This window comes from Geotrypetes seraphini, chromosome 14 (assembly GCF_902459505.1).
Source record: "Geotrypetes seraphini chromosome 14, aGeoSer1.1, whole genome shotgun sequence".
NCBI lineage: Eukaryota > Metazoa > Chordata > Amphibia > Gymnophiona > Dermophiidae > Geotrypetes > Geotrypetes seraphini.
The window spans coordinates 13,904,294-13,932,209 of record NC_047097.1 but is presented as its reverse complement, the minus strand read 5'-3'; the positions used below and the strand labels follow the sequence as shown (position 1 = coordinate 13,932,209).

Here is a 27,916-nt window from a genome sequence, read left to right as displayed (position 1 = left end):
TGGGAGAAAGCTTACACGAAGCGGCGACTATCAACCAAACAGTATGACACAATAGTGCGAGGGGGAGGGGATTGTGAAGTCAACCCCCCCTTCACACACGTCATTGCTCGCTGCTTCACAGAGCTGGTTGTTATGGAAACTGAGCTACAACTGATTGAGAGCGGAAGCACCGGGTTCTACGAGGGAAGCACCAGCCTCGCCCCCGTAGGATTTCCGGAAGGTGTAGTACTATTTATTATTTCTATAGTGCTACCAGACGCACGCAGAGCTTTACCTTAAACACGCGAGACAGTCCCTTCCCCAAAGAGCTGAGCTTACAATCTGAACTCAGAACAGCAAAGGCTCCAAAGACTCCTGTTGCAGAGCTCCCGAGCATGAGAACAGTAAACCGCAGGGTGCACACTTGCTACAAATTCACTCGTGCTGTTTCTTCCCACATGGAGACGAAATCCGCAACACTTACAGAATCAGGAGTCCACAGTTGCAGCCAGAGAAGGGAGAGGAAAGGTTTGGTCAAAGAACAGTACCAGCTAGGGTTAGCATATAGCTCCAGAAAAAGGAGAACGGATTGAGACATCCAGGTTTTACTTCCGGTGAAAGCAATGGAAGTAAGGACAGATTGAGACGTTTGGGTTGAAAGCAATGGAAGTAAAGCCTAGATGTCTCAATCCATCCTACTTTTTCTGGAGCCATATGGTAATCCTACAAGGGACTATTTGTCCGTGGTGCAGATGAAAACCGGGTAAGCAATCGGCAGTAGAGAGGACTTTGTGGCCTTTTATATAGACATTCTTCATTATTATTCCATGAAAGGGTGTCTGTAAGGTTACATAATCATTTGGTAAGGGTGATAAACAGATTTTTATTGACTGGAAAGAAAATAAGACTTCTATGCTAAAATTACACTAAAGACAAAGGAGGCCTGGGGCTACTATTGGCTTGTGACAACTGAATGATTGGCTACAAGGGCCATCATGGTTCTCTTTCATGTTAATAGAAATAGCCAAACTTTCACAATATAATGTTAGTGCATTGTTGTATGCCCAAGTTTGATATTTTGCCACTTATATACAGCAGTATCCTGTATATAGACCAGTAAGTCAAGCTTGAAAATGGACTTGTAAATCTATATTGCTTATTCAGTGCAATCTGCAATTCCCTGCAGGACTTAATATGATGCCATTTCAGAGATGGGGGCAGAATGATATAAGATTGTTACATTATCTTTTAGCTGAAAATAGTCAGTTACAATCCTTTATATCATTGAAAATTAATTATCAGTTGACAGATCAAGATATCTTTCTGTATAAGAAGACTGAGCTTATATATGGATATCTAATGCTGCCAACCCTTTCTGTCAGTGTCTGAGCCAATCATCACTTAGATAATGATAAGAAAGTTGATATTTAGCAATGAGCCTGTGAATTACTATCATAATTTTAACAGCAGTAATTTGCATGCTTATTGATCCGAGCATACTGCATAAAGAATGACACAGGGAAAAAATTTGTCCCTGTTCTCGCCCCATCCCTGCAACCACTGTCCCCGTGACCATTGTCCCAGTAGCATCCATACAAGCATACTGCAATATTTAGCTTATTCCTTCCTTATAAATCAAATAGAGAAAGAGATGTTCAGTTGGTAGGGCTTTGTTTATAAATTTTTATCAACACAACTAATATACTACTTTATCCTAAAGGAAAAAAAAAAAATTTCTACCTTTGTTGTCTGGTTTCTGCTTTCCTCATCTTCTTCTCATTCAATTCCTTCCATCCACTGTCTGTCTTCTCTCTGCGTCTTCCATTTGCTCTGTTACTGTGCCTCTCCCTTCACCCCCTTCCCCCCAAATTGATCTGGCACCCATCTTCTTCCCTCCGTTCCCCCCATAGTCTGGCATCTGTCTTCTTCCCTTGTCTTCTCCCCATTCTCTCTTCCCCATTTCCCTTCAGTGACTTCTCCCCACTCTCTCTTTCCCATTTCCCTTCAGTGACTTCTCCCCACTCTCTCTTTCCCATTTCCCTTCAGTGACTTCTCCCCACTCTCTCTTCCCCATTTCCCTTCAGTGTCTTCTCCCCACTCTCTCTTCCAATTTCACTTCAACGTCTTCTCCCCACTTTCTGTTTCCCATTTCCCTTCAGCATCTGTTCAATTCTTTCCCACCACCCTTCAGCACCCCTTACACGGTCTGAGCATCTCCTTCCCCCTTACCTTCCAGTTGCATCAGAGAAGAAGCTTCCGCCCGCAGACACATGCGAATTCAGGCAGGCTCAGACGGCTTGCACAAATTACACTAATGCGCCAGGAAGGTAAGGGGGAGGGAGATAGATGCAGCCAGTAGGTAGGAAGGAGAGAGGGAGCCCTATGCAATCGGTGACCACGCGCGTTCCCTCCCTTAACTGCGGAGACAAGGCCATTCACCACTCCAGGGGCAGTGGATGGCCTTGTCCCCATACCCGCAGTGAGCACTTTTTCCCTCCACCGTTTCGGCGGGTTACCCTTGGCTAGCCATGGGTAACAGCCACCATGTCATTCTCTAATGATGCAGCAGTTTTATGGTACTAATTTATTTATTTATTTTTCTATACCATTCTTCCCAGGAAGTTCAGAATGGTTTATATTAATTTATTCAGGCAATCTATCTAATAATATACTTGGGGCAATGGGAGGATTGAGTGACTTGCCCAGGGTCACAAGGAGCAGCACGGGTATGACTCACAACTTTAACTGTAGCTTTAACCATTGCGCCACACTTTTCCCCTTGGCTGTAGAATAAGCTGTATTATAGAAAAGTGTTAGCATCATATCTAAGTTATTTCAGTGTTCTGATTTGTGCTCATTAGGTGCTTCATAAATATTATGTCTCCCATTTAGTATGTCTATTCTTTGTATTTCAGTGCTGTTAAATATATTTTTTAAACTGTTTCATGGCAGTCCTATTAATAATTTAAATGTATTGATATTGACTTTACCTCATTCATTGTGTTTATATTTGGTCATTTTACTACTGTACTTTATGCTGTTAACAAAATTGTAAGTTTTAATTTTGTGGTACCTCAGCCTCTCAGTGAATCCACCTCTCCTGAGCTCTCCAATTACTTTGGCAGATTTAATTAAGCACCTAGACAATGTGGAAGGGCATTTTCCAAAGGCCATCCAAGTCAGTATAGAGACATCCAGCTCATAATGTCCAAAACAGATATCCATCGCACATGCGTTGTCCAACAAAATATGCCAAAATTTCCTGTTCAAAAATACATGATAGACAGCCTTGTGCTGAGGATGTCCAGCATGAACAGCCATTTATAAACTGCAACATCCAACATATGAATGGCAAAAAAGCAGAGACAAGGACATCTCTATAACAGCCCAGTAGTTAGTGCATTGAACTTTAAACCAAGGGACCTAGGTTCAAATCCCACTTTAACTCTCTTATTTTGTAATTCTGAGCCCTCCAGGAACAAAAATATACATACGGTACCTGAATGTATACCACTTCACTAGCCTTCAGACTTGCAGATGGCTTATACTGTACCTAAATATATATTATCCCGGGACAAGCAGGCAGCATATTCTCACATGTGGGTGACTTCATCCACGAAGCCCCGGCACGGACGGTCCCAAGGGCACTGGCACTTTAGAAAGTTTGCGACTGACTACACCGCACATGCGCGAGTGCCTTAACGCCCGACGTAGGCGCACGGTCCTCCGTTCAATGTTTTCCACGGAGTAGTTTAGTTGTACCATTGAACGTTCATTAAATTTTTGTGTTTGCCTTCCTTCTCACATGGATTTTATATGTATATTTTATATGTATTTTATTTCTTGCATATATTTAATAAAAGTAAGTAAAGCATTGCTCTTATTTTTTTTGTCGCATTTTCGCACATGGCGGGGCCTTTCATCCCTTCTCAGCCTCTCAAGTTTGATTTGGCTGAAGCAATTTTTCCTAATTTCATGTCCCAACCATTAATGGGTTTTAAGAAGTACAGCAGGTCTCAGCACACTATTTCGGTGACAGACTTGCACAGTTGGTGTATACAGTGCTTGGGGCCGGAACACCACACTGACTCATGCACACGCTGTTCTACATTAAAAAAGTGCACCTTCAAAACCCGCCTTCTTCAACAAAAACAGCTTTTCAGTGCCGATATGGAAGAATCTTCCCCTTCAACTTCCAAGACACCATCTTCAAAGGCACTGGAAGTGAAGGCACCGCGTTCCGCGACACTGTTGAAGGCACCATCATCCAAAGGCGTCACCGCCTTCTACTTTGAAGTCACAACCTCTCGCTCCTTCGGGTAAGCCAGCGAGGAAGTCGCCAGTCTCCCAGGTGGAGTCAGGCACTATGGCATTGAGTCCAATCATGCCGGCCAAACAACGACCCTTGATGCAACTCGTTCCAACTTCCAGGGGTTTCTCCTCTTCGGAGTCATCCTCTTCAGACTCATCCTCTTCAGAGTGGGTCACAGCACCAATGGTACTGGCAACTAAGCACTGGCCTCTTGTGGAGCAAGTAGCAGCACCGATGGTATCAGCGACAATGCCACAGGTACCGGTAGCTACTTTGAAAGAATAGTTTGAGCAGTTCTTTGGCGCAGAGTATGGTAACATTTTCAATCTTTTGACCCTGGCACTGACTGCTGGTACCAGTCCAGCCTGAGCATACCAATCCCAGGGATGTCGGTACCAGTACTCAGTCTTCGCTACCATCTCCTGAATTACGGCACCATTCAGGTATACATCCACGACTACTGCTTCTAGTCATAGCTCTTCTGCGCACAAGAAGCACCTCTCTGCTAAGCACTCGGAGAAGCGTAAACATCAGACCCCTTCTCAGGATCGGTACCGGGGGCGAAAGAAACATAGATCTCAATCACCAATACTGGACTCTGACCTCTTTGTACAATCTTCTCTGGGTGCTTCGCCTTCTCCAACCGAAGTTGATGACTCTCCTGAGTGTTCTCCACCTCCACTCCTAAAGAGTCATCTACTCAAGAGTCTCTTTCTTTCTCTTGCTTCATTAGACAACTTGGCAAGGACATGTCTCAAGTTGGACGCTGACTCAAAATATACACCTGAATATTGTGAGACTATGGATATTAAACAGATCCTGAAAGAGGTGCTTAAGCTTCCTGTCTATGTAATATTGAAGGAAACTCTTTAGAAACTTGGAATCTCCCTTATCAGTGCCACCTAGAAAGCTGGACTCCATGTACAAAGTTGCTCCTACTACAGGGTATGACAAAGCTCAGCTTTCTCACCAATCTTTAGTGGTAGAGTACACTAAAAAATCTACCTCTGCTAAGGTGTATGCCTCTTTTCCACCGGGGAAAAAAGGTAGACAGTAGAGTAAACAATTATACTTTTCATTTCACATGCTATTTGAAGCAATTGTTGAAACAATTACCTATGTACCAAAAATATATTCCTTCTCACTGTGTTCAGGGTTTCCCAACAACTAGTTTCCACCCTCCTGCAGTTACGGCAACATTTGGTACAATCTGCCTATGATTCCTTTGAGCTGTCCTCCCATGCTTCTTCTGTGTCTGTGGCCATGAGAAGAATAGCCTGGCTCAGAGTGGCAGACATGGATATGAATCTTCAATATTGCTTGGCTAACATTCCATGTCTTGGGGATGAGCTTTTCGGAGATACAATTGAGAATGCTACTCAAAAGCTCATCGAGCATGAGAAATCTTGGGACTCCTTAGTCAAGCCTAAGCCCAAGCCTTCAGTGTCACGTCCTTTTACACCATCTATGTCTTACCAGCGATGTTATACTGCTAAACCAGCTGCTGAAAGACCTGATCAGAGGAAACCAAAACAGCAGAGGCCTCAGAAACCTCAGCAATTTTCTCTCGCAAAATCTACTCAGTCTTTTTGACAGTCTACTCGAGAGCATAGTTTCAATCCAGTTGTCCCTGCCTCTTCCTCAACCCATCAGAGATCGTCTGCAAATTTATTCTCATCGTTGGGACTTAACATCTGACCTCTGGGTTCTCTAGATCATTCAGGAAGGATACTCATTTTCTCATCATATTTCCAGATCACCCTCAAAGAGAGTGCTTCCAATCTCCTTCAGCCCTCCCTTCTTCCGGAGGTCAAGAATTTATTTCTGCTCAATGTCATCGAGAGGGTTCCTCCAGAACAGGAGAACACAGGGTTTTACTTGTGCTATTTTCCTGTCACCAAGAAGACGGGGGGGAGGGGGGTGGGGTCTTCAACCTATATTGGATCTCAGAGCTCTCAACAAATTTCTGGTCAAAGAGAAATTCAGAATGCTATCCCTAGAAATTTTTTATCCCCTACTGAATCACAACGATTGGCTATGCTCTCTAGACCTGAAAAGAGGCCTATACTCACATTCCCATTCATCAGAATTACAGGAAGTACCTCAGGTTTCAAATGGTGCAACACCACTACCAATACAAAGTTCTACCCTTCGGTCTGGCATCCTCTCCCAGGGTCTTTACCAAGTGCCTGGTAGTGGTGGCAGCGGCCTTGATATCTCAAAGCCTTCAAGTCTTTCCCTACCTGGACGACTGGCTAATCAAGGATCTCTCTTCTCAAACTGTGCTTTCAGCAACACACCAAATGGTGTCCTTTCTTCAGAGTTTGAGATTCGAAATAAACTTCCCCAAATCTCAACTTCAACCATCTCAGAAACTCCAATTCATAGGAGCCCTTTTGGACACGACTCAACTGAGGACATATCTTCTGCAACAACCTCAAGATGCCCTTCTTCAGTCTTGTCAACAGGTTGCCCAGATCCAATCTCTGTCAGCAAGACATATGATGGTTCTCTTAGGGCTCATGGCTTCCACGTCACTCCATTTGCGAGACTGCATTTACGAATCCCTCAATGAACTCTGGCTTCTCAGTAGTCACAGGCTGTAGACCCTCTTTCCCAACACATTACAGTGACCTCATCTCTTCAACAGTCACTACAGTGGTGGATGCAATCTACCAATCTTTCCAGAGGGTTGCTTTTTCAAATGCCTCCCCATCAGAAGGTCCTTATGACAGACTCATCAACCTATGCTTGGGGGAGCTCATCTGGATGGCCTACACACTCAAGGTCTATGTACCTCCAGTGAGTGATGCCATCATATAAATCTATTGGAACTCAGAGTGATTTTCAATGCTCTCAAAGCTTTCCAGCATCTCATACAAGATCAAGTTCTCCTTGTCTGAACGGACAATCAAGTAGCAATGTATTATGTAAACAAACAAGGACAGGGTCTCTCCTCTGTCAGGAAACTCAAAAGATTTGGAATTGGGCAATTCCTTGTAACATCTTTCACAAGGCCCTTTACATTCAGGGGGAAAAGAATTCTCTGGCAGACAAGCTCAGTCACATTCTTCAACCTCATGAATGGACTCTGAATCCAGCCACTCTCCATCACTTTTTCTCCCAATGGGGGATACGTCAAGTAGATCTTTTTGCATCTCCCCACAATCACAAGCTACCCCGCTTCTGTTCATAAGAACATAAGAATAGCCTTACTGGGTCAGACCAATGGTCCATCAAGCCCAGTAACCTGTGCTCATGGTGGCCAATCCAGGTCACTAGTACCTGGCCAAAACCCAAGGAGTAGCAATATTCCATGCTACCGATACAGGGCAAGCAGTGGCTTCCCCCATGTCTTTCTCTTTTTTTTTTTTTTATAATTCTTTATTCATTTTAAAACTGACAAACAAGTGATAAACATTATAACAATACAATACAAATAAGATATACACTTGATATTCTTATACATATAATCCCTCAATGTAAAAATTATAACCCCTCCCACCCACCCACCAGTCTTTTAAAGAATATAACCATAAAAAACCCAAATCAAATCATTATTTTAAAATCTTAAGCATCCAATTTTCCCCCCTCCCCCCAACTAAATAGATGTAACAATCAAAAAGGAAAACAGTGTTCATTCATTACAATAATTTTCTAATGGCCCCCAGATCTTTATGAAGTTATTATAGTTACCTTTCTGTATAGCAATTGCTCTTTCCATTTTAAAAATATGACAAAGTGAATTCCACCAAAATGAATAATTAAGATTGGTATAATTTTTCCAATTACTAATAATTTGCTGAATTGCCACCCCCTTCAGGAACTTGTCCAAACCTTTCTTAAAACAAGCTATGCTATCCCCTCTTACCACATCCTCTGGCAACGCTTTACTCACCTCATCTCCCGGAAGTGGATGCTTTTCTACTGGATTGGACGAACAAGTTCCTTTATGCTTTTGCACCTTTTCCTCTTGTTCTCAGGACACTTGTCAAGCTCAAGCAGGAGTCTGCCACTATGATTCTGATAGCTCCTAGGTGGCTCAGACAACCATGGTTTTCCCTTCTACTTCAACCCAGTATCAAGGAACCAATACCTCTTCAAATATTTCCATTTCTACTCACGCAGAGTCAAGGTTTTCTTCTACATCCAAACCTTCAGTCTTTACACTTGACAGCTTGGTTCTTCTCGGGCTGAGTTTTGCTGATCTTCATCTCTCTCAGCCTGTTCGACTTATCTTAGAAGTTTCCAGAAAGCTGTCCACTCACCAATGTTACCATCAAAAGTGGACTTGGTTTTCTTCATGGTGTCTTCTTCATTAGGGGCAACCGACGTCCATCTCAGTTTCTTGAATCTTGGATTATCTTCTTCATTTGTCTGAAGCTGGACTCAAATCTACATCTATTAGAGTTCTTCTCAGTGCCATCACAGCATTTCATCAGTCAATGGATGGTAAACCTCTCTTGGCCCATCCTCTCATTTCCAGATTAATGAAAGGACTTTTCCATGTCAAACCACCTCTCAAACTGCCTCCAGTGGTATGGGATCTCAATGTGGTTCTTGCTCAATTAATGAAGCCTCCATTTGAACCAATGTCTACAGCTCATCTCAAATATCTTATTTGGAAAGTTGTCTTCCTCCTGTCTCTCACTTCTGCCAGAAGAGTAGGCGAACTTCAACTCTTGGTGGTGGATCCACCATTCACAGTGTTCCTCCATGATAAAGTGGTACTTCGTACTCATCCAAAGTTTTTACCAATGGTGGTTACTGAATTTAATCTCAATCAGTCAATTTTAGTTCCAGTATATTTTCCAAGGCCTCATTCCCATCCAGGAGAAACGGCTCTTCATGCCTTGGACTGCAAATGAGCATTGTCTTACTATTTACAAAGGACTAAATCACACAGATCATCTCTTCAACTTTTTGTCTTCTGTGATCCTAACAAGTTGGGGCATCCTGTTTCCAAAAGAACGATATCTAATTGGCTGGCATTCTGTTACACTCGGGCTGGGCTGCAACTAGAAAGTCGAGTCACAGCCCATAAAGTTAGAGCTATGGCAGCTTCAGTAGCTTTCCTGCATTCTACTCCAATAGAAGAAATCTGCAAGGCTGCTACTTAGTCCTTGGTTCATACATTCACTTCACATTAATGTCTGGAATCTTTTTCCAGACGGGATGGGCACTTCAGCCAGTCAATATTACAAAATTTATTTTCCTAAAGGGCCAACACTCCCACCATCCCATTCTGATTAGCTTGGAGGTCACCCACATGTGAGAATATGCTGCCTGCTTGTCCTGGGATAAAGCACAGTTACTTACCGTAACAGGTGTTATCCAGGGACAGCAGGCAGATATTCTCACAACCGACCCACCTCCCCTGGTTGGCTTCTAGCTGGCTATCTGAAATGAGGAGCCACATACCTACGTTGAGCGGGAAGGCACTTGTGCATGTGCGGTGTGGTCAGTCGCAAACTTTCTAAAGTTCTTAAAGTACCAGTGCACTTGGGACCGTCCGTGCCAGGACTCCATGGATGACGTCACCCACATGTGAAAAATCTACCTGCTGTCCCTGGATAACACCTGTTACAGTAAGTAACTGTGATTTTTCTGTTTCTGGAGAACTCAATAAAAAATGAACTAAAGTGGAATTTGAACCTGGTTTAAAGTAGAGAATGACATGGGGACAAAGTTCGTACCCACTGCTCCCTGCAGACTTTGTCTTCATTTGCACAAGCCTCAAACACTTATGATTTTAAATTTAAATTGTTTTATTAAAGTATAAAAAAGGATAATATTATGTCCAACTATACATTTTTAATCTGGTTTTGGTACAATCTTCCCAAAAATTCTGTTGCCTATGTTTTTACATCATCTGGGAAGGTAATTGGATTACCTTTCAGACATGGGTATAGAAGAGAACCTAACCCGTGTAGAGGATGAACAGGAAAATAAGTGTCTAGGGATGGCACCTACTGTCAACAAACTTATAGCCCTTACAGTAGCAATCTTAGTCTTTCCTGTTCTAATTTGTTTCTTTATTTTAATTAGGTCAAAATGGCTTCCACTGATGTGCCACCAGCAAGCTTCAGTAGAAAGAAAGAATCTCTGTCCTGTACAAACCCTGGAAACCCGGTTTTCTCTTGCATGATAGATGCTAGGGCTCCTCCATCAAAGATGTCTTTGACAAAAGCACACAGCATTTTGTACAAAACTACATCAGATAGCTATGGAGCTCTCCCTACTTATTGTGAGATAGCACCCTGTTCCCACCACCCCCTGACTCAACGTTTTTCAGATCCTTTAGGAATCTGTGGCATGTATCGCAATCATTCCTTCAATACTGCACTTGACAGAAGCAAAGTGTATGATGATCCAATTTTGCAACATACCGTGTGATATCTTTTAAAGGTCTCAAAAGCAACAGAATGGTACAGAAAATTTGTTCAATTATTTTTCTTGAAAGATGCATAAAACATGTTTATACATTTTGACATTAAGTATATCAAGAATGTAGAGTATTATACCTAAAAATAAATGGATATAAATCTTTTATGGTTCAAACTGTCACATACACTTTAGAGTAGATGGCAAGCTATTTGATGCTGTATAGGGAAATGGAGTGTAGTTCACCAAACCTGCCACTTTCCCATCTATCTACAGCTATAGAGAAATTGTCAAAAACAGAAGGAAAAACTCAGACTCCCTGACAATATTTTAAAATATTGACTTATAGGATATTCAAGTCATTGGCTGGAAAGAAAAACTTTCCATGTGAGTCATCACATAATTTATAGAAACTTTTAAATAAAATGCAAAAATATAACAAAATCTATGTACAATGCAAAATAGTGTTAAGGTATTTAGGCCCCCTTTTATGAAGCCACATTAGGCTTTTTTATTGCCAACCACAGTGGTATTAGCTCCAGTGCTCCTAGGAATTCTATGAGCATTAGAGCTTTTACAGCCACAGCTTCATAAAGAGGGGGTGTAGTTTTTCAATAGTCTTCCTCCACAAAAAATGTGATCCCACCAACAGAGGTCAGTGTTTCACAGATTTTATATAAGTTAAGCAGGCATTTGCAGAACAGCACTTAGGTAGCACATATGTGTACAAATTTGCATGCATAATAGATGTGTAAATGTAGGCACCTATGTTATAAAATTACCCACTAAATACAAATTAACATAGGTTAACTGATCAATACACATTACTAAATCTAGCTCTAAATTTGTTATCTGAGACAGTGGAAGAGAAAGAGACTTGTCCAATATCAGGAGCAGTAGCAGGGTTTGAACCCTGGCTTCTTTAGTTCTCAATCAGCTGCCATTACACCACTTCTCCACTCCAAATCTCTACAAGCAGTAATACCATTCTCCTCCCAACTGCCAGGATGTGCTGCCCTGCTCCATTTTCCCTCAGGAATCATGGGCAAAACCTGAAGCCAGTCTGAGGAATATAAGAACACACTTTTTTTTACAGAGACATGTGTACCACAAACCAGTGGACTATTAGGCTAGTTCCAGTGTAGCCTCTTTCAGCAATAATATTTGCAATACATTTTTCAAGCAGATTCTTGCACAGTTTCTTGAATTATCTGTCGAATCTTCTCAGCATCTCTTTGTACATTTTCATTAGAGGGAGCAATCTTAATTGCTGCTTCATAGTCTTGCAGACCTACCAATAGTGAAATATAGGATTTCCAATTACATGATACATGCCTAGCTTAGAAAGCTTCAATACAAAATGGTTCTGTTGCCCAGGATAAATTAAATATGAGTATGCACAAGTTATTGATATTCAAAAATTATAACAAATTTTTCTGAATTCTAAAATATCCAAGCCTTCTACAACACTTATGTGCAGCTTATATGTATATAATTTCACTCTGGTAAAGTTGGTGAAGAACTCCACAAGAAGGTGTGGTATTGTTCCTTTGTTTTAAATGTCCAGTGACAGAACAGTCTGCTGCCCTACTTCTTCAGACAGCCTGCTGGGCTTATGGTTGTTACTTAGAAACATAGAATATGATGGCAGAAAAGGGCCATCGGCCCAACAAGTCTGCCCACTCTAAGAACCCTCCCCCCTAAGCACTTCCTCGAAGTGAACCTACATGCTTATCCCATTTTTTCTTAAAATTGAGCACGTTGCTGGCCTCAATTACCTGAAGTGGAAGATTATTCCAACGATCAACCACCCTTTCGGTGAAGAAATACTTCCTAGTGTCACCATGAAATCTCCCACCCTTGATTTTTAACAGATGCCCTCTTGTTGCCTTAGGTCCTGGTTTTGGTACTCTTCATTTTGTTTTATTACCAGCATTACTGCTGCAAGAGGTCCCATAAAGATATGGTAAGAGCATAGCAGCAATAATGACAGGGTTGGAAATTTGGAGGCTGCCACTGTAACAGCTTTTTGGGGCATTTTCTGCCACTCTAGGAGAGTGCCCAGTTTGCCTAATGGTAGTACAAGGCATGAAAACACAAACACAGAAAAAAATCTAGGTTTTAACTAGGACAGCTCAAATTACATTGCAGTTGGGTTACATAAATAAGAACAAAATAATTACCATAGTGGGACAGACTGAAGGTCCATAAAGCCCAGTATCCTGTTTCCAACATTGGCCAACCCAGGTCCCAAGTACCTAACTAGATCCCAAGTAGTAAAACAGATTTTATGCTGTTATCCTAGGAATAATAATAATAATAACAATTTTATTTTGGTATACCGCAATACCACAAGAAGTTCAGAGCGGTTTACAGAGGAAGAGACTGTACATATACAGCGATGTTACAGAGAAAAATTTCTAATTACATTGGTAAGCCGGGAATAGCTAGGTCTATCCGGAAATGTTTCAGAGAAGTTACAAGGCAGGAAGAAGTCAGAGGAATTTGTCAAAGAGATAGGTTTTAATTGATTTCCTGAAAGATTGGTAGGAGGGTGAGTTGGAAATGAGGGTAGTTAGATATTTATTCCATTTGCCTGCTTGAAATGACAGTGTTCTGTCAAGGAATCTCTTGTAGATACAGCCTTTCGGGGAGAGGAAGGCGAACAGATAGGCATTACGTGTGCAAGTGGTGCCTGGAAGTTCAAAATGATGCGATAGGTAGATTGGGGATAGACCGGTTATGGTTTTGAAGCAGAGGCAGGCAAATTTGAAGATGACCCTTGCCTCCATCGGCAGCCAGTGTAGTTTTCTGTAGTACGGGCTTACATGATCTGATTTTTTGAGACCGTAGATGAGGTGGACGGCTGTATTCTGAATGATTCTCATTCATTTAGTGATTTTCTTGAAGGAACCCAAGTATATGATATTGCAATAATCTAAGGTACTTAATATTAGGGACTGAACCAGCAAATGAAAGGAGAGAAAGTCAAAATAGTGTTTGATGGTACGAAGTTTCCAGAGGGTGCCAAAGCATATTTTTACTTGAGCGTTAGTATGGTCTTCAAATGACAGGCATCGGTCTAGGATGACTCCAAGGATTTTGATGGTAGGGTTGATTGGGTAAGTTAACCCGTTTAATTTCAAGGAAGTATTCGTTAGTTTGTGGTTGGGACTTGCTAGGAAAAGCTTGATTTTTTCTGGGTTCAGATTTAGTTTGAATTGAGTGGTCCATTGTTCTACCTTAGTGAGGATAGATGAAGCGAATTATTCTGTCTCTTGAGACAGTGAGGTTATGGGAATGATGATAGTAATGTCATCCGCATATATGTACAATTTCAATTTTAAATCAGATAACATATGTCCTAGTGATGCCATGTAGACATTGAATAGAGAAGGGGAGAGAGGGGAGCCCTGTGGGACTCCGCAGGGGTTACACCAGAAATGGGAAAAGGCTCCTTCGCTGTTGACCTGGTAAGTGCGGTTTTTTAAGAAGCTTGTAAATAAGCAGTGGATTTCCCCAGACCATCTCAATAATGACCTATGGACTTCTCTTTTAGGAAATCCACCTTTTTTAAACCCCACTAAGCTAACTGATTTCATCATATTCTCTGGCAACGAATTCCAGAGTTTAATTACACGTTGTGTGAAGAAATATTTTCTCCAGTTTGTTTTAAATCTACTACTTAGTAGCTTAATCGCATGTCTCCTAGTTCTAGTATTTTTGGAAAGAATGAACAAGAGATTCACATCTATCCTTTCCTACTCCACTCATTATTTTATAGACCTCTATCATATAATCACCCCTGGCCACCTCTTCTCCAAGCTGAAGACCTCTAGCCACTTTAGCCTTTCCTGATAGGAATGTCATTCCTGTCATCCTTCTCTGTACCTTTTCTAATTCCGCTATATCTTTTTTGAGTTACGACGACCAGAACTGTACACAGTATTCGAGGTACGGCCTAGACTTAGTCGTCCTGCAGGGATAATCGAAGGTTTTACAAGACTTCCTGGATGGAACGTATACGTTGTAACTTAAATGATGTAAAAACAAATATAAGTACCCAAAAGGTATTCAAAGTGACCAGATAACCACTGCAGAGACAAAGTAAAGACCCACACATGGGTTGGGCCCATGTGCCTAAGGCCCCGCCCACAGGATGAACCTAAGGCAACTGGGCCAATTCCGGTTGGCCCAGGCCATAAGGCCTGTTATTCTGAGGATGGCGGGCCGGACGGACGGACAGGCTTGGGACCCGTCCATCCATCCAATGTTCTTAAGGTACGGGTGTGGGGTGGGGTCAGTGGAGGTGTTCGGGGGGGGGGGGGGCGATCAGGGGTGCGGGGGGCTGGATGTGGGGGAGCTGCGTCGGGGCAGGAGGGCCTGGGATCCTCCTGCCTGTATTTTAGTGGGGGTAGGGGTAGGGGTTGTTCGAACAGGAGGGCTTGGGCTCCCTCTTGCTCCGGTCATGTCGAGGGGGGAGGCGATCACGGCAGGAGAGATTTGCTATCTCTCCTGCTGCGATAGCGAACTGAAGTGCCGCGGTTGGCGGCACATAGGGATCGTTATCGCGGCAGGGGAGATGAGCCATCTCTCCTGTCACAATCCTTGCTTGGGGGATGGGTGTGAGCTGTGGATTCTGTAAAGCACAGTTACTTACCGTAACAGGTGTTATCCAGGAACAGCAGGCAGATATTCTCACTGATGGGTGATGTCACCGACGGAGCCCCGGTACGGAAACTTGAAGAACTTGAAAAAGTTCTTGACGCCCGCACCTCACATGCGCGAGTGCCTTCCCGCCTGTGGTAGGCGCGCGGTCCCTCAGTTAAGATAAGCCAGCTAAGAAGCCAACCCGGGGAGGCGGGTGGGTTGTGATAATATCTGCCTGCTGTCCCTGGATAACACCTGTTACGGTAAGTAACTGTGCTTTATCCCAGGACAAACAGGCAGCATTTCTCACTGATGGGTGACTTCCAAGCTAACAGAGATGGAATGGTGGGAGAGTTGGCTAAAGAAAATACAATTGTAAAACAAAATGGCCGAAGTGCCCATTCCGTCTGGAGAAAGACTCCAGAAAGTAGTGAGAAGTGAAGGTATGAACTGAGGACCAGGTGGCAACTGTACAGAATTCCTCAGTAATAAGGAAAACAACAAAAGCTGCCAGAACTCAAACTTAGGGTCTGGGACACGATATCCCCGTGCCAGACCAGTCTTAGTAAAGAAGAACGAGAGGGAGGCAATCAGCCAAACGAAAATCGTTGCCATGAATATAGGATATCCAAACTGAGTTGAATCAAAAGAAAAGTTTGGAATAAAATCACTGTGGGTCTGACCTGCGTAACAAGGAGGACAAAAAACCACTTATAGGACAAAACATTTAAAGCCAGGATTCTAGTAGGGAAAAACGAGGTGCAGGAAACAACACAGACAGAAGAACTGGCTGAGCGAAATGAAAATACATGGACATGGACACAGAATCACCTTGGCTTGATGAAAGACTGATAAGGAGGAAGCTGCTAGCAGGACATGAAACTCACCGATCTCTCTGGAAGAGGTGAGAGACAGAAGGAAAAACCATTTTCCAGCGAATACACTCAAGTGGACACCATTGTTATAAATGGTAGCATCAACAACCAGGAAGGACCACAGGAATAGTCCAGACAGATGGTGGTTATACACATGAAAAACCCCTGACATGATACTGGGAACCAGATGAGAAAACAGAAAGAGGGCGCTTCTCGACAGATCAAGGGGAAAAATGCAATAGCATTAAAAAGAAGTCTCGAGAGCTATAGACTCAAGACTAGAAGCAAACAAAAATACCACCGGTTAAGAAGATGGAAACAGGCAGAGAAAAATACACCAGGAAAGAAAACGAAACCACTTTTGATATCAACAAGGGCGAGTGGCTGGTGTCCTGGCAGAATTCAACAAATGGGCTGAGAAAGATGTAAATGAAACGAACGCAGATCCAAAGAAAAAAAACAATGAAGTTTGGAAGAAATCAAAGATTCCTGAGTCGGAGTGAACCGAGCAGGAAAATGAGAAGAAAGGGCTCCCTAATATTTGAGTGGACGAAGAAGGGAGAATCCATGTTGATTGGGTCACCATGCATCATGGTGGGAACAGCACTCATGAGCTTGATGAAAAAGCTCAACAGGAAAAGAAGCAAAGGGAATGCATATAAAAATATGCTCACCCAATCCAGGAGAAAAAGAACCGTTGAAACTGGCTGCTATGAAATTTAGCTCCCCATGAAAAGCAGAAAGAGGAGACCAATTACCTCCAAGGACTGTGCAAGGAAGGAGGACTTGAGGACAGAGTAGATGATGAAAATCATGAGGTCCTAAAATATCATAAGAAAAATTAGGGGAAAAAAATGGGAAAAATCCGATGCCTGGCAGTCGAAAGACCCTGAGGTTGTAGAATGTCCATATGAACCCACCAGCAGAAATTAGATGCAGCAAGCATGAAGACCATGCAGGGAACCTCCTTAGAGACTAGAGGAGATCAAAGATATACAAGCCCTCGCCTGGTACCACTGGAAAACAAAAGACCACTGAGGAGTACAAGAATGTAGTCCGGTCCATGGCATAACAGAAACAGGAGAATGCCTGTTGTTCAAAAGAAACAACATGTGGAAGATTGAAACAATCTGAAAAAGAAACACTCTCAGAAGAGTGGGGTGAAAAAGTACCCCAAAGAAACAGACAGGAAAACGGGTATGGAAAATGAAACGGTATAGAAAATTAGATGGGTGAGAAAACGGCTGAACCATCTCTCAGGGAAAAAACAACCGAGTAAAAAAACAGATGTTCAGAAATGGAAAAACAAGGCGGCCCTGTAATCGAATAGATGTGGCCAGCACAAGTAGACACCCCCTGAATCTGGAATGAAAGAACCCAAAACTGGTAAGGAGAATGGTTTTAAGAACACAGCTCGAAAGCCATATGAATTGGAACCTGTAGCGGCTGCCCGGAAAATCAGGAAGCAGAGCCATGAGGTCTGAGATCCAGAAAAAACACCATCATCCAGTGGCCTTGACAATTAAGAGAAAGACCAGTAAACGAAGAGAACCCTGCAAGAAGAATTAGCAAGAGAAAAACAGGAAAGACAGCCTAAGATCCCATGTAGACTCTCAAAAGAAAACAGAGTCTGAGAATAGGGTAAAATGATTAAGTGGATAAAGCCTCCACGTGAAGAGATCTCAGAGAAGCTAGGCTCTTAGGAATACATGAAAACTGATAAGACAGCCGCCGTTAAAGTGAAAACTGCTACAGAGATGCGGCCAGAGAAACTCACTAGGTCCATAATGGAGAGGAAACATATTCCAGCACAGCCCCAGGAACACTCCCCAAAGCATACTTATTCAATAACCTGTCCTGTTGAGTAATGATAAAACCAGACACTCAGATGCAGACCAGATCCGTAAAAAACAGATCTGCAAAAACAGGTAAGGAAATTGAAAAGCGGCTACATGGAATGTGTACACAAAATGTATGCCAAGGAAAACCATTCAGGCAGGAGAGGAATCTAGTAAGCCCATTTGGCTAACCGGTCTCTAGCCTTGTATACTCTGCCCAGAAAGACAGAAGCCTTAACCGTGAGGATGAACTCCACCAGGAGGGAAACAATGACACATGTTAACCGCTTCAAAGAGTGTGTCAAAAAAGTCCCTATAGAAATCAAGGAAGGGAAGTAAAGGACCCTAGAGATAAGTACAAAGAAGGAAAAGAAATTCCGTAGGAAAAGAAATGACTGTACAAAGTCAACTCCCAAAGGAATTCAGTTATAGAAAATTCCCTAATGGATCTGTAAAAAAACAACATGTCATGCAAATATGAAGGCTTTGCGAACCCCACTCAAGGGGAAAAAGCACATATGATGAAGAAGCACCCACCACTTCAGAGAGAGATAGGGCGTAATTCCAAAAGCCACCCCAAGCCTCTCAACCAGTCAAAACCAAGACTACCAAGGAATCGATACAACACTGACACCGGTAACTGCAATGACAGCTGGTGTCATGGGATAGGAGTCAACAAAAGCAGAGAAGACTCACGTGAAAATGTCCCCGGAATCAAAAAATTGAACTGTGCAGCACTAGAAGAGATAGGGCTGAGAACTGAAACAACTGGAGCACAGTTGAACATGTCAATGTCAATAAGAAAGTCCGACCTCGAGCTGGATGTCGATATGGACTGCGACATCAATCAGAACCGACGACAATAACATGGCGTCGATAGAGAAGTCGACATCGAGCAGGGAGGTCGACACCCATTAGAAACGTCATCACTACCCACAATGAAAACATGCAGATGCCGACTGAAATCGTGAGCATGAAAGAAAACATTGTTAAAAAAGAAGAACCGGTACCAATGGATACAATGGACCAAGGGTCAACACTCCAGAGATGAAAAAAGCTGGTATCAAGGCACACACCACCACCGGAGCAGACAGGAAAGAACACCAGTACCGATGGTGTCATTCCCAAGAAGAGAAAAAGGCACTGGTACCATTGGTCCATGACAGGTACCCGTGGTGTCATTGCCAAGGAGAGAGAAAAGGACACCAGTACCGTTGGTCCATGACCGGTACCAATGGTGTCATTGCCAAGCAGAGAGAAAAGGACACCGGTACCGTTGGTCCATGACTGGTACCTATGGTGTCTGTGCAGAGTAGAAAGAAAAAAGCACCAGCACCCAGGACCCATGACCGGTACCATCGGTGCCCCTCCCGGAGGAGAAAAAAAGAACACCGGTACCCATGGTCCCCGACCAGTACCATTGGTGTGGTTCCAGAGCAGGAAGAAAAGAACCTTGGTTTAACCTTGGTTGATGACTGGTACCATAGGTGTGACTCCAGAATAGAAGAAAAGAAAAGAACACCAATACCTTTGTCTCATGATCGGTACCATCGATGTCGCTCCACGCTTCCAAGATGAACATGCCCATATCAAGACAGTCATCGACATTGAAGCAGAGCCAGATATAGGGCTAAAAAAAGGTCAGCAGGACTTGACTCACTGCTACAATGACCAGAAGCCCAAAGGAGAAAAACCAACTTACCAAAAGATCACCACCAACGGTGGGGACTGGAGAATCGGTGCTGGAAGTAACACTGGGTACCGGATCACCGGCATCGACGGAAAACTGCTTCTGGAGAATACACATGAAAATGCGCTGAAGAGGAAAAAAGCAATGGAAGGAAAAAAAACAGCAAGGCCGAGGGCCCAACATTGCTAAAATAACAGAAGGATGTCGATGAAGACAAGTTCCACCACTGCGTAGAGGAAGATTGGGCAGGAAAAACCAGCCCGGGACAAGAGCCATGCAGGGGGGAGAAAAGAAAATGGCAATCCATAAGGCCCCACAAGGCCAAACCGACAACGATAAAGAAAAAATAAAGTTTAATTGTTTCTTTTCTTTTTTTTTTTGGTTTTAATGTAGTATGAACTTATAAAAAAACTAAAAGAAGAAACTGACAAAAAGTCAGTAAACCGCGAGAGCAGGAAGGCAGAGAATGAAAAATTTTTCAACAGCATTTAAAACACAACTTCTTAGCTTCGTGGAAACTAAGAAACTGAGGGACCGCGCGCCTACGACAGGCGGGAAGGCACTTTTTCAAGTTCTTCAAGTGTCTGTACCGGGGCTCTGTCGGTGACGTCACCCATCAATGAGAATATGCTGCTTTCTTGTCCTGGGTTAACCAATGTTCTTTCTGACAGACACCGGTTACAGAAACTAGCTTTTAGGCGAAGGACTGGCTCCTCCTTTGCCTAAAAGGTCTGGTTTTGGGCGTTTGGGACTTAGGCTTTTTTGGGGTTCATTATTCTGTTGTAAGTGTAGACGTAGTGGTGGTCTGGGAGTTTAAACAGCTGAACGTAGATGCAGGCCATTATTTAAAAAAAACCTCCTTGAGAATGGACATTTTCCCTGCTTCTTTTTTCAGCATTTAGGGCCTAGGCCAAAAGGGGACTTAGATGTTTTTTTTTATTATGCCCCTCCACGTTTTCTAGGTTCAGGGATAGAGGTTATCCCAGCAAATTAATTTAAGAAGGTCTTTACAAAGCTGGATCACAAGACAAGAAATCATTATTGCACACGAAAACTAAAAGAAGTACTGATATGGTGGTCTGTCCACTTTATTACAACCATTGGGACATGGATTGGCCATTGTTGGAAACAGGATGCTGGGCTTAATGGGCCTTCGGTCTGTCCCAGCATGGCAACTTTTATGTTCTTATGCGAGCCAAGTATAAAATAATCAAACCACTGTGATATCACTGATGAGGTTGGCTCTTAGGCATTGCTGGAATGAGGCATTATGACATCACAATATCAGCTCTGGAATGTTGCTACTCTTTGGGTTTCTGCCAGGTACTTGTGACCTTGGTTGGCCATTGTTGGAAACAGAATACTGGACTTGATGGACATTCAGTCTTGTCCCAGTGTGGCCAGTCTTATGTTCTTATCATATGACATAATAAAATTATTAAGAAAACATTGATCCATTATACAAAATATTCCATGTTTCTTAGACAAAAATCTCATGGTTGCTTTTAAGAAATCAAAGAATTTATTCCCTTCTGCACTCCCTGTTTCATACGTAAGAGACAAAGTTTGGTGAATTTCCCATGCCTATGTTGTTCTGTCTGGTGAACGTTAAAACAAATGAGTTTGTCCATCCAAAAACAGGTGAATAGTTTGAATTGAGACAGTTTTCAAATTGTCAAACTACAAATGTAATCTATGTTGTGATGTGCCCTTGCTATTTACTTTATATAGGCAAGACAAAACAAGCTTTCAATAGAATTATTGAACAACACAATACTATAAAAAGAAAAGCTAGTGATAAACCTCTGGTAGCTCATATTTTTGAGGATTTACGCTTTATTGTTTATGTAGTCTCTGAGAGTTTCCTCTCCTGATGAAGATTTTGCAAAATCCAGATCGGGGGTCACTTCACAGGGGAGTGTAGCATGGTGTAACTGCATACAAAGGGTAGCAAGTAGTGACTGAAATGGAATAACACCGCCAATAAGGCAAAGATAAGTATCTTGGCTTTATTTGAAGGTTTTGGGCAGTATGGGACTTTTTGGGTGCTGTGATGGCCCTATGAGCCACAGTTGCTTGAATCCATTGAACACGTAAGTGATTGGTCTGAGCACTTCACATAAAACATTTTATTTTCATATTTAATGATTATGTTTTGTAATGCATACTAGAAACATAGAAGATGACGGCAGAAAAGGGCTACAGCCCATCAAGTCTGCCCACTCTGCTTACCCACCTCCTGTCTATGCCCTAATGACCCAATTTTCTTATCTTGACCCTCGTATGGATCCCACATGGGTATCCCATTTATTCTTAAAGTCTGGCATGCTGTCTGCCTCGATCACCTGCACTCCGTGATAAATTGTTAGAGAAGTATATTTTTTTGCGCAGAGGGTTTTGTATTATATTTCTCCCTATTTTGGCCTATATGCAGAAAGAAAACCCATGTTGGAGAAGTGGTGACAATGACAGAACTTAGTTACAGATAGAACAGAGGTTAATTTTTAAATTTGGCAATGTAGAGCTAAAAGATCTAAATCAGGAAATGGACCTACCAATCAGAAGGTAATTGGCACATCCTACCTGTATTTCTTTGAATTTATCATGTTTTAACATTTTATATACCCATGTGATTTATATACATGGAAGCATTCATGTATTTTTACAAGTATTTAATTTCCCTCATGTTTTAGACTTCCATACACACAGATTTTAATATGTTTTTTATCATTTAAGCATTTTTTACATTTTTGCCTCAATATATTCAATATGGTTTAGTTATTTATTGCATTTTTATCGATACTGGGCATTTTGTACATTTAGAATTTGTTTTCTGCATTTCTAGCAATTCAATGATGTCATTTGCATCGCTAGCATGCTTCCAATATGGCTGCTGAAATGCAAAATATTTGCATCTTTTTTGCACAATTTTGTGGCATTTTACAGCGTTTTTGTTCAGAAATTATATTTTTGGGGTTGCTATCAGTCAAGGAACATAATGCTATAAATTGTTTTATTGACTTCTGCCCATTGTAGGCAATACAATGAAACCTTCAGTCCAATGTGTGGTGGGTATGGTGGCAGCCAAAAAAGCAAACAAGATGCTAGAAATTATTTAAAAAGATATGGTTAACAAGACTAAGGGCTCCTTTTACAAAGCTGCACGCTAAACCGTTGGCCGTGCTAGCCGCTACTGCCTCCTCTTGAGTAGGCAGTAGTTTTTTGGCCAGCGCAGGGGTTAGTGCATGATGAAAAGTCACGCATGTTAAACCCACTAGCGCGGCTTTGTAAAAGGAGCCCTAAGAATGCTCTAATGCATAGACAAGATGATGCCATAGTGGACGGACATCCACAGTAGAGCTCCTGCCTGTTGGGGAAATTTTACCTCTGTTTCTGTGATTGGAAGCATTTCTGCTATACCAAAGAGAAGGGGCAGGATGGCAGTCTCAGCCCAACAACCGTAACCTGTCCTAATGCGGCACGGAGTTCTCATGGGCTTCCTCTCCTCTTCGCCCCAGGGCACTCCCGCTGAGCCGGACATGGGAAGCGAGATTTCACTTAGCCCTGCAGGACCAGCGCCTCCCTTGCAGAGAGAGAGGGGTGTGCCTGCAGTGCCGATAGCAGCGGAACCAACGCCTTCTGTGGAGCTTTCAGGCTGGTTGACCCCGCAGGAAACTGTGGCCGGAGGATATTCTGTGAGGGAGGACACAGCAATTTCAGCGCAGAGAGAGGAAATGCCACCTATTCAGCCCCTCGTTAGACCCGCCAAGATTACTCTTGGTTCGATTTGGACTGCATTAGATTCCCCGTAACAGGTATGCCTGGAAACCTTTCCTCTTGTTCAAGAACAAACTTTAAAGGTAAAAAAATGTGAAGAGGAATTGATGACCCAAGGAGAGAAATTCAGCAGTTTAGAGACATTAGTACAAGGTCTTCAAACAACTTGTAGAACTGTTGTTCAGGACAAATTAGTTCTATTGAGGAAGATAGAAAATTTTGAAAATTATACGAAACAACTAAATTTAAGATTGCTGAACTCTCCTAAAATGATTACTATGTTATGTAAAGAAATATTTTACAAATTTTTGAAGGAAGTTCTCTATTACCCTGAAGAAGGTCTTCCCCCTCTACATAAGATATATTTTCTGCCAGTTCCTTCTAAGAAACCTTCCACCTCTGAACCTGAAAATTTGCTTTCTGTGATTTCTTCAACTCCATTAGATATTTCTAATATATTGGAAAGTTCTCAGGAGGAAGTTGTATTGCGTTCTATGCTATTGGTAACATTTGTATTCCAACAGGATAAGGAAGCACGTCTTCATCTCTTTTTAAAGAAGTCTCCTTTCTGAATGGAAAGATTTAAATTTTTCCAGATGTTTCAAGATCTACGCAAACAAGAAGGAAAAGATTCCTGGAGAAGAAAGAAAATGTGAAAGCATTGGGGGCAAAATTCCAATTATGTTTTCCTTGTAAATGTATGATTTATTTAGATCAAAATTCTTATATTTTTTTATGAACCCTCCCAATTACAATTCTTCCTTGAAGGAAAGGGGGTATCAATGCAGGGGACCGAGAATCATACTGAGCTAGTCCATTTAAATGAATGGGGAGGAGCCACTATTAATAATTTGGAAATGTGTATTTTAATTTTGTTTCAATATCACTCCCTCTGATATGTGTGACTGTCTCTCTCGAAATGTGGGCTATGGAAGAGACTTAAAAAAAATGTATTATTTTTTATTGTTAACTTGTTTAGATGTTTTATCTTTGTAATGAGATTGGGCTCTTGACTTGTTCAATAATTGTTTTTGTTGAAAAAGGAATAAATTATTGATAAATAAATAAAAAAGAATGTTCCAATGCCTCTGTATTGCTCCATGGTTCGACCTCACCTGGAGTATAGCGCTCAATTCTGGTCTCATTATCTCTCAAGAAAGATATAGCGTAACTAGAAAAGGTTCAAAGAAGAGTGATCAAGATGATAAAGGGGATGGAATTCCTCTCGTATGAGGAAGGACTAAAAAGGTTAGGGCTCTTCAGCTTGAAAAAGAGACAGCTGAGGGGAGATATGATTGAAGTCTACAAAATCCTGAGTGGAGTACAACCGGTACAAGTGGATTGATTTTTCACTACATCAAAAATTACAAAGACTAGGGGACACTCGAAGTTACAGGGAAATACTTTTAAAACCAATAGGAGAAATTTTTTTTTCACTCAGAGAATAGTTAAGCTCTGGAACGCATTGCCAGAGGTTGTGGTAAGAGCGGATAGCGTAGCTGGTTTTACGAAAGGTTTGGACAAGTTACTGGAGGAAAAGTCCATAGTCTGTTATTGAGAAAGACATGGGGGAAGCTACTGCTTGCCTTGGATCGGTAACGTAGAGTATTGCTACTCCTTAGGTTTTGGCCAGGTACTAGTGACCTGGATTGGCCACCGTGAGAACGGGCTACTGACCCAGTAAGGCTATTCTTTTGAAACGGACCATGTTTTGGCTACAGGAGTCCTCAGGGGGCATCTCTCCTGCCGCAATCATTGCAAGGGGGGGGGAGAGACGATTTCATGATTCTCTAAATGGAACTTATGACAGACGCCGGTTAGAGAATCATCTTTTTAGGTGAAGGACTGGTCCCTCCCATGCCTAAAAGGTCTTGTTTTGGATGTTTGGGACTTTGGCGATTTTTTTTTTTTTTCGAGAATAGAGCTTAAAGGTAGATGTAGTGGTGGTCTGGGCAATTAAATGCCTGAATGTACAAATAGGCCATTCTAAAAAAAAAACCCACATTTTGGACGTTATTTTCAAGAATGGACATTTCCCTGCTGCCTACTTTGGGTGCTTAAAGTCTTAGGCCAAAAAGGAACTTAGATTTTTTACTATTATTATGCCCCTCCATGGGTTTTTTTTCAATAAGACTCTCACTCCACAGTAAGTTCTTACCTTCTACATACAACTCCAGTTCACAGAAGGCAGCGCCTCGCCTCACATGAGCTTTCACTCTAGAATCAGCATTATCTGGAACGGGGGGTGTCAGCAGATCAAGCGCCTTTATCAAAGAAATATCCAGGGTGAGGAATGCATTCATTATTTCATCTCAAACATAGATATCCTATTCATACAGAGAAAGCCATTCTGAGAATCAAAGTTTAGAGGCTGCCAATCCTAGATGGTAAGATGGATGCAGAAAGCTAAGTATGGTAAGTCTCTAATCAGAAGGAAATTGGCACATCCTAACAATCAGCAAAACTGCAGACCAAGTTTCCAAGTTGATATACTGTCCAAGACATATCTAGACAGTTTACAGTCAGTAAAAAATCAATTTAAAAGCAAATGTTAAAAAGGAAAAATAAAAAGAGAAAAACCCCTCAACCCATCACAAAATTTAGTGAGGGGGGGAGGTAACATGACATAAGACTGTCATCACAGGGGTGGAAGGTACAAGAGGTGGCAAAAAAATACATCAAGATAAAAAATATATAAATGAAGGAGAGGGGTGGATAAGACATTAGGGTTAGTTCGCCTCTAGCGAGGCGTTTGGGGTTAAGAACCTGAAGTATAAAAAATATTTCAGGGAGAGCAGACGGGATTCCTGGATTAGGTATTGTAGGCGTCCTCGAATAAAAAAGTTTTGAGCTTTGTCTTGAATAGCGGGAGAGAGGACTCTTGCTTTATATGTAGGGGAAGAGTGTTCCATAGTGAGGGCACCATGACTGAGAAGATGGAATTTCTGGTGGTGTCATAGAAAATTTCTCAGATGGAGGGGACAAGATCTTGATAATTAGAGCGGAGTGTGCGAGAGGAGGCGTAAGGGATTAGATGTTTGTCTATAAAGCCAGGGGTATGGTATTGTTTGATTTTATAGGTGAATAACAAATTTTGAATGTAATATGATAAGGGATTGGAAGCCAGTGGGCATCACGTAGAAGCGGAGTAACGTGATCAAATTTTTTGCATGGTAGCCATATTTTGTAAGATTTGAAGTCTGTGTATCTCTTTTTGGTTTATACCCTGATAAAGGGAATTACAGTAGTCAATGTTTGCAATGATGAGGGAGTGAATAAAAATGTTTAAAGTGGGGGGATTGAGTAAAGATGAAAGACATCGAATGATTTGCTGGTGAAAAGAGAGGTTTTGATCTAGAATAATTCCGAATATTTTCACCTTAGTGTTTAACTGAACTGGGATGGAGTCTATCTTGATGGGATCAGCTAGACCAGGGAACTCCGGTCCTCGAGAGCCGTATTCCAGTCGGGTTTTCAGGATTTCCCCAATGAATATGCATTGAAAGCAGTGCATGCAAATAGATCTCATGCATATTCATTGGGGAAATCCTGAAAACCCAACTGGAATACGGCTCTTGAGGACCGGAGTTCCCTACCCCTGAGCTAGACGATAGGTATCGGTGGCAGGAAACAGTACACACTTTGATTTATTGACATTTAGTGATAACATATTTAGCTGAAGCCTTGAGTTAATTTTGGACAGTTTGAGGTTGATTTCTGAGATGTCTGAGTTATTATTTGGGTTTAGGGGATGGAGTAATTGCATGTCATCAGCATAGGCAAAGCAGGTGAATCCGATTGAGCTAGTGTAAGAAGAAAAACATTGAATAAAAGTGGAGTTAATATGGAGCCTTGAGGGACACCATGTTGCTGAGAGATATTAGAGGAAGTGGAGTTATTGAAACATACTTTGTATTCGTGGTCATGGAAGAAGGAAAAAACCCAATTTAAAGCTGAACCTGTGATACCTATTGATTGAAGTCGATTTAAGAGAAGATTATGGTCAACTGTATCAAATGCTGCTGTAAGATCTAAAGAAATTAGCAAGACTGATTTCCTATGGTCAATGTAATAGCAGATGGAGGTGGTAAGTCCGATTAAAGAAAGTTCAGTAGAATAGTAGTGTTGATGGAATCTGGTTTGATTCGGGTGGAAGGCATTTGTTTTTTCAAGGAAGGTGGAAGTTCGGTTGAAGATAATTTTTTCTATAATTTTGGATATAAATGGGAGGTTGGCTATTGGTCGATAATTTGAGCATTGATCTTCTGGTAAGTTTGGCGATTTGAGTTTAGGAAATACAGTAGCAGGATTCTGGTTAGTAATTCAGTACATTTGTGTTTACCAAATCAAACAAACACTACAATTAGTTTTCATGCAGCCAGAAATGAATAACTTGATTCTACATCTTCTC

At 41.9% G+C, this 27,916-nt stretch overlaps 2 protein-coding genes across 4 annotated transcripts in view; one reads left to right on the top strand and one right to left on the bottom strand.

Annotated features, from left to right (window-relative positions):
- The first annotated feature begins 27 nt into the window (after positions 1–27).
- C14H15orf65 (chromosome 14 C15orf65 homolog) lies at positions 28–10,841 on the top strand. Of its 2 annotated transcripts, none has more exons than XM_033919748.1 (2): positions 28–220; positions 10,340–10,841. In XM_033919748.1, the coding sequence occupies exon 2, from the start codon at positions 10,346–10,348 to the stop codon at positions 10,685–10,687; it is 342 nt and encodes a 113-aa protein (XP_033775639.1). In that variant the 5' UTR covers positions 28–220; positions 10,340–10,345; the 3' UTR covers positions 10,688–10,841. The 2 variants fall into 2 exon arrangements, with proteins under 2 accessions (XP_033775639.1, XP_033775640.1); XM_033919749.1 differs by lacking the exon at positions 28–220 and adding an exon at positions 267–742.
- Positions 10,842–11,330: 489 nt separating this feature from the next.
- Positions 11,331–27,916, bottom strand: part of DNAAF4 (dynein axonemal assembly factor 4) — a 61,072-nt gene continuing 44,486 nt past the window's right edge. The window contains exons 8-9 of one of the 2 annotated variants that reach the window (XM_033919745.1): positions 25,664–25,769; positions 11,331–11,966 (exon numbers count right to left, since the gene is read on the bottom strand). In XM_033919745.1, coding sequence (XP_033775636.1) covers positions 11,854–11,966; positions 25,664–25,769 — 219 coding nt within the window. In that variant the 3' untranslated portion in view covers positions 11,331–11,853. Of the gene's footprint in view, positions 11,967–23,023; positions 23,422–25,663; positions 25,770–27,916 lie in introns of those variants that run through there. The other variant, XM_033919744.1, reaches the window with a different exon arrangement.

Excerpts from the sequence above, each read along its gene's own strand:
- C14H15orf65 (XM_033919748.1), top strand. The coding sequence starts at position 10,346 with ATGGCTTCCACTGATGTGCCACCAGCAAGCTTCAGTAGAAAGAAAGAA.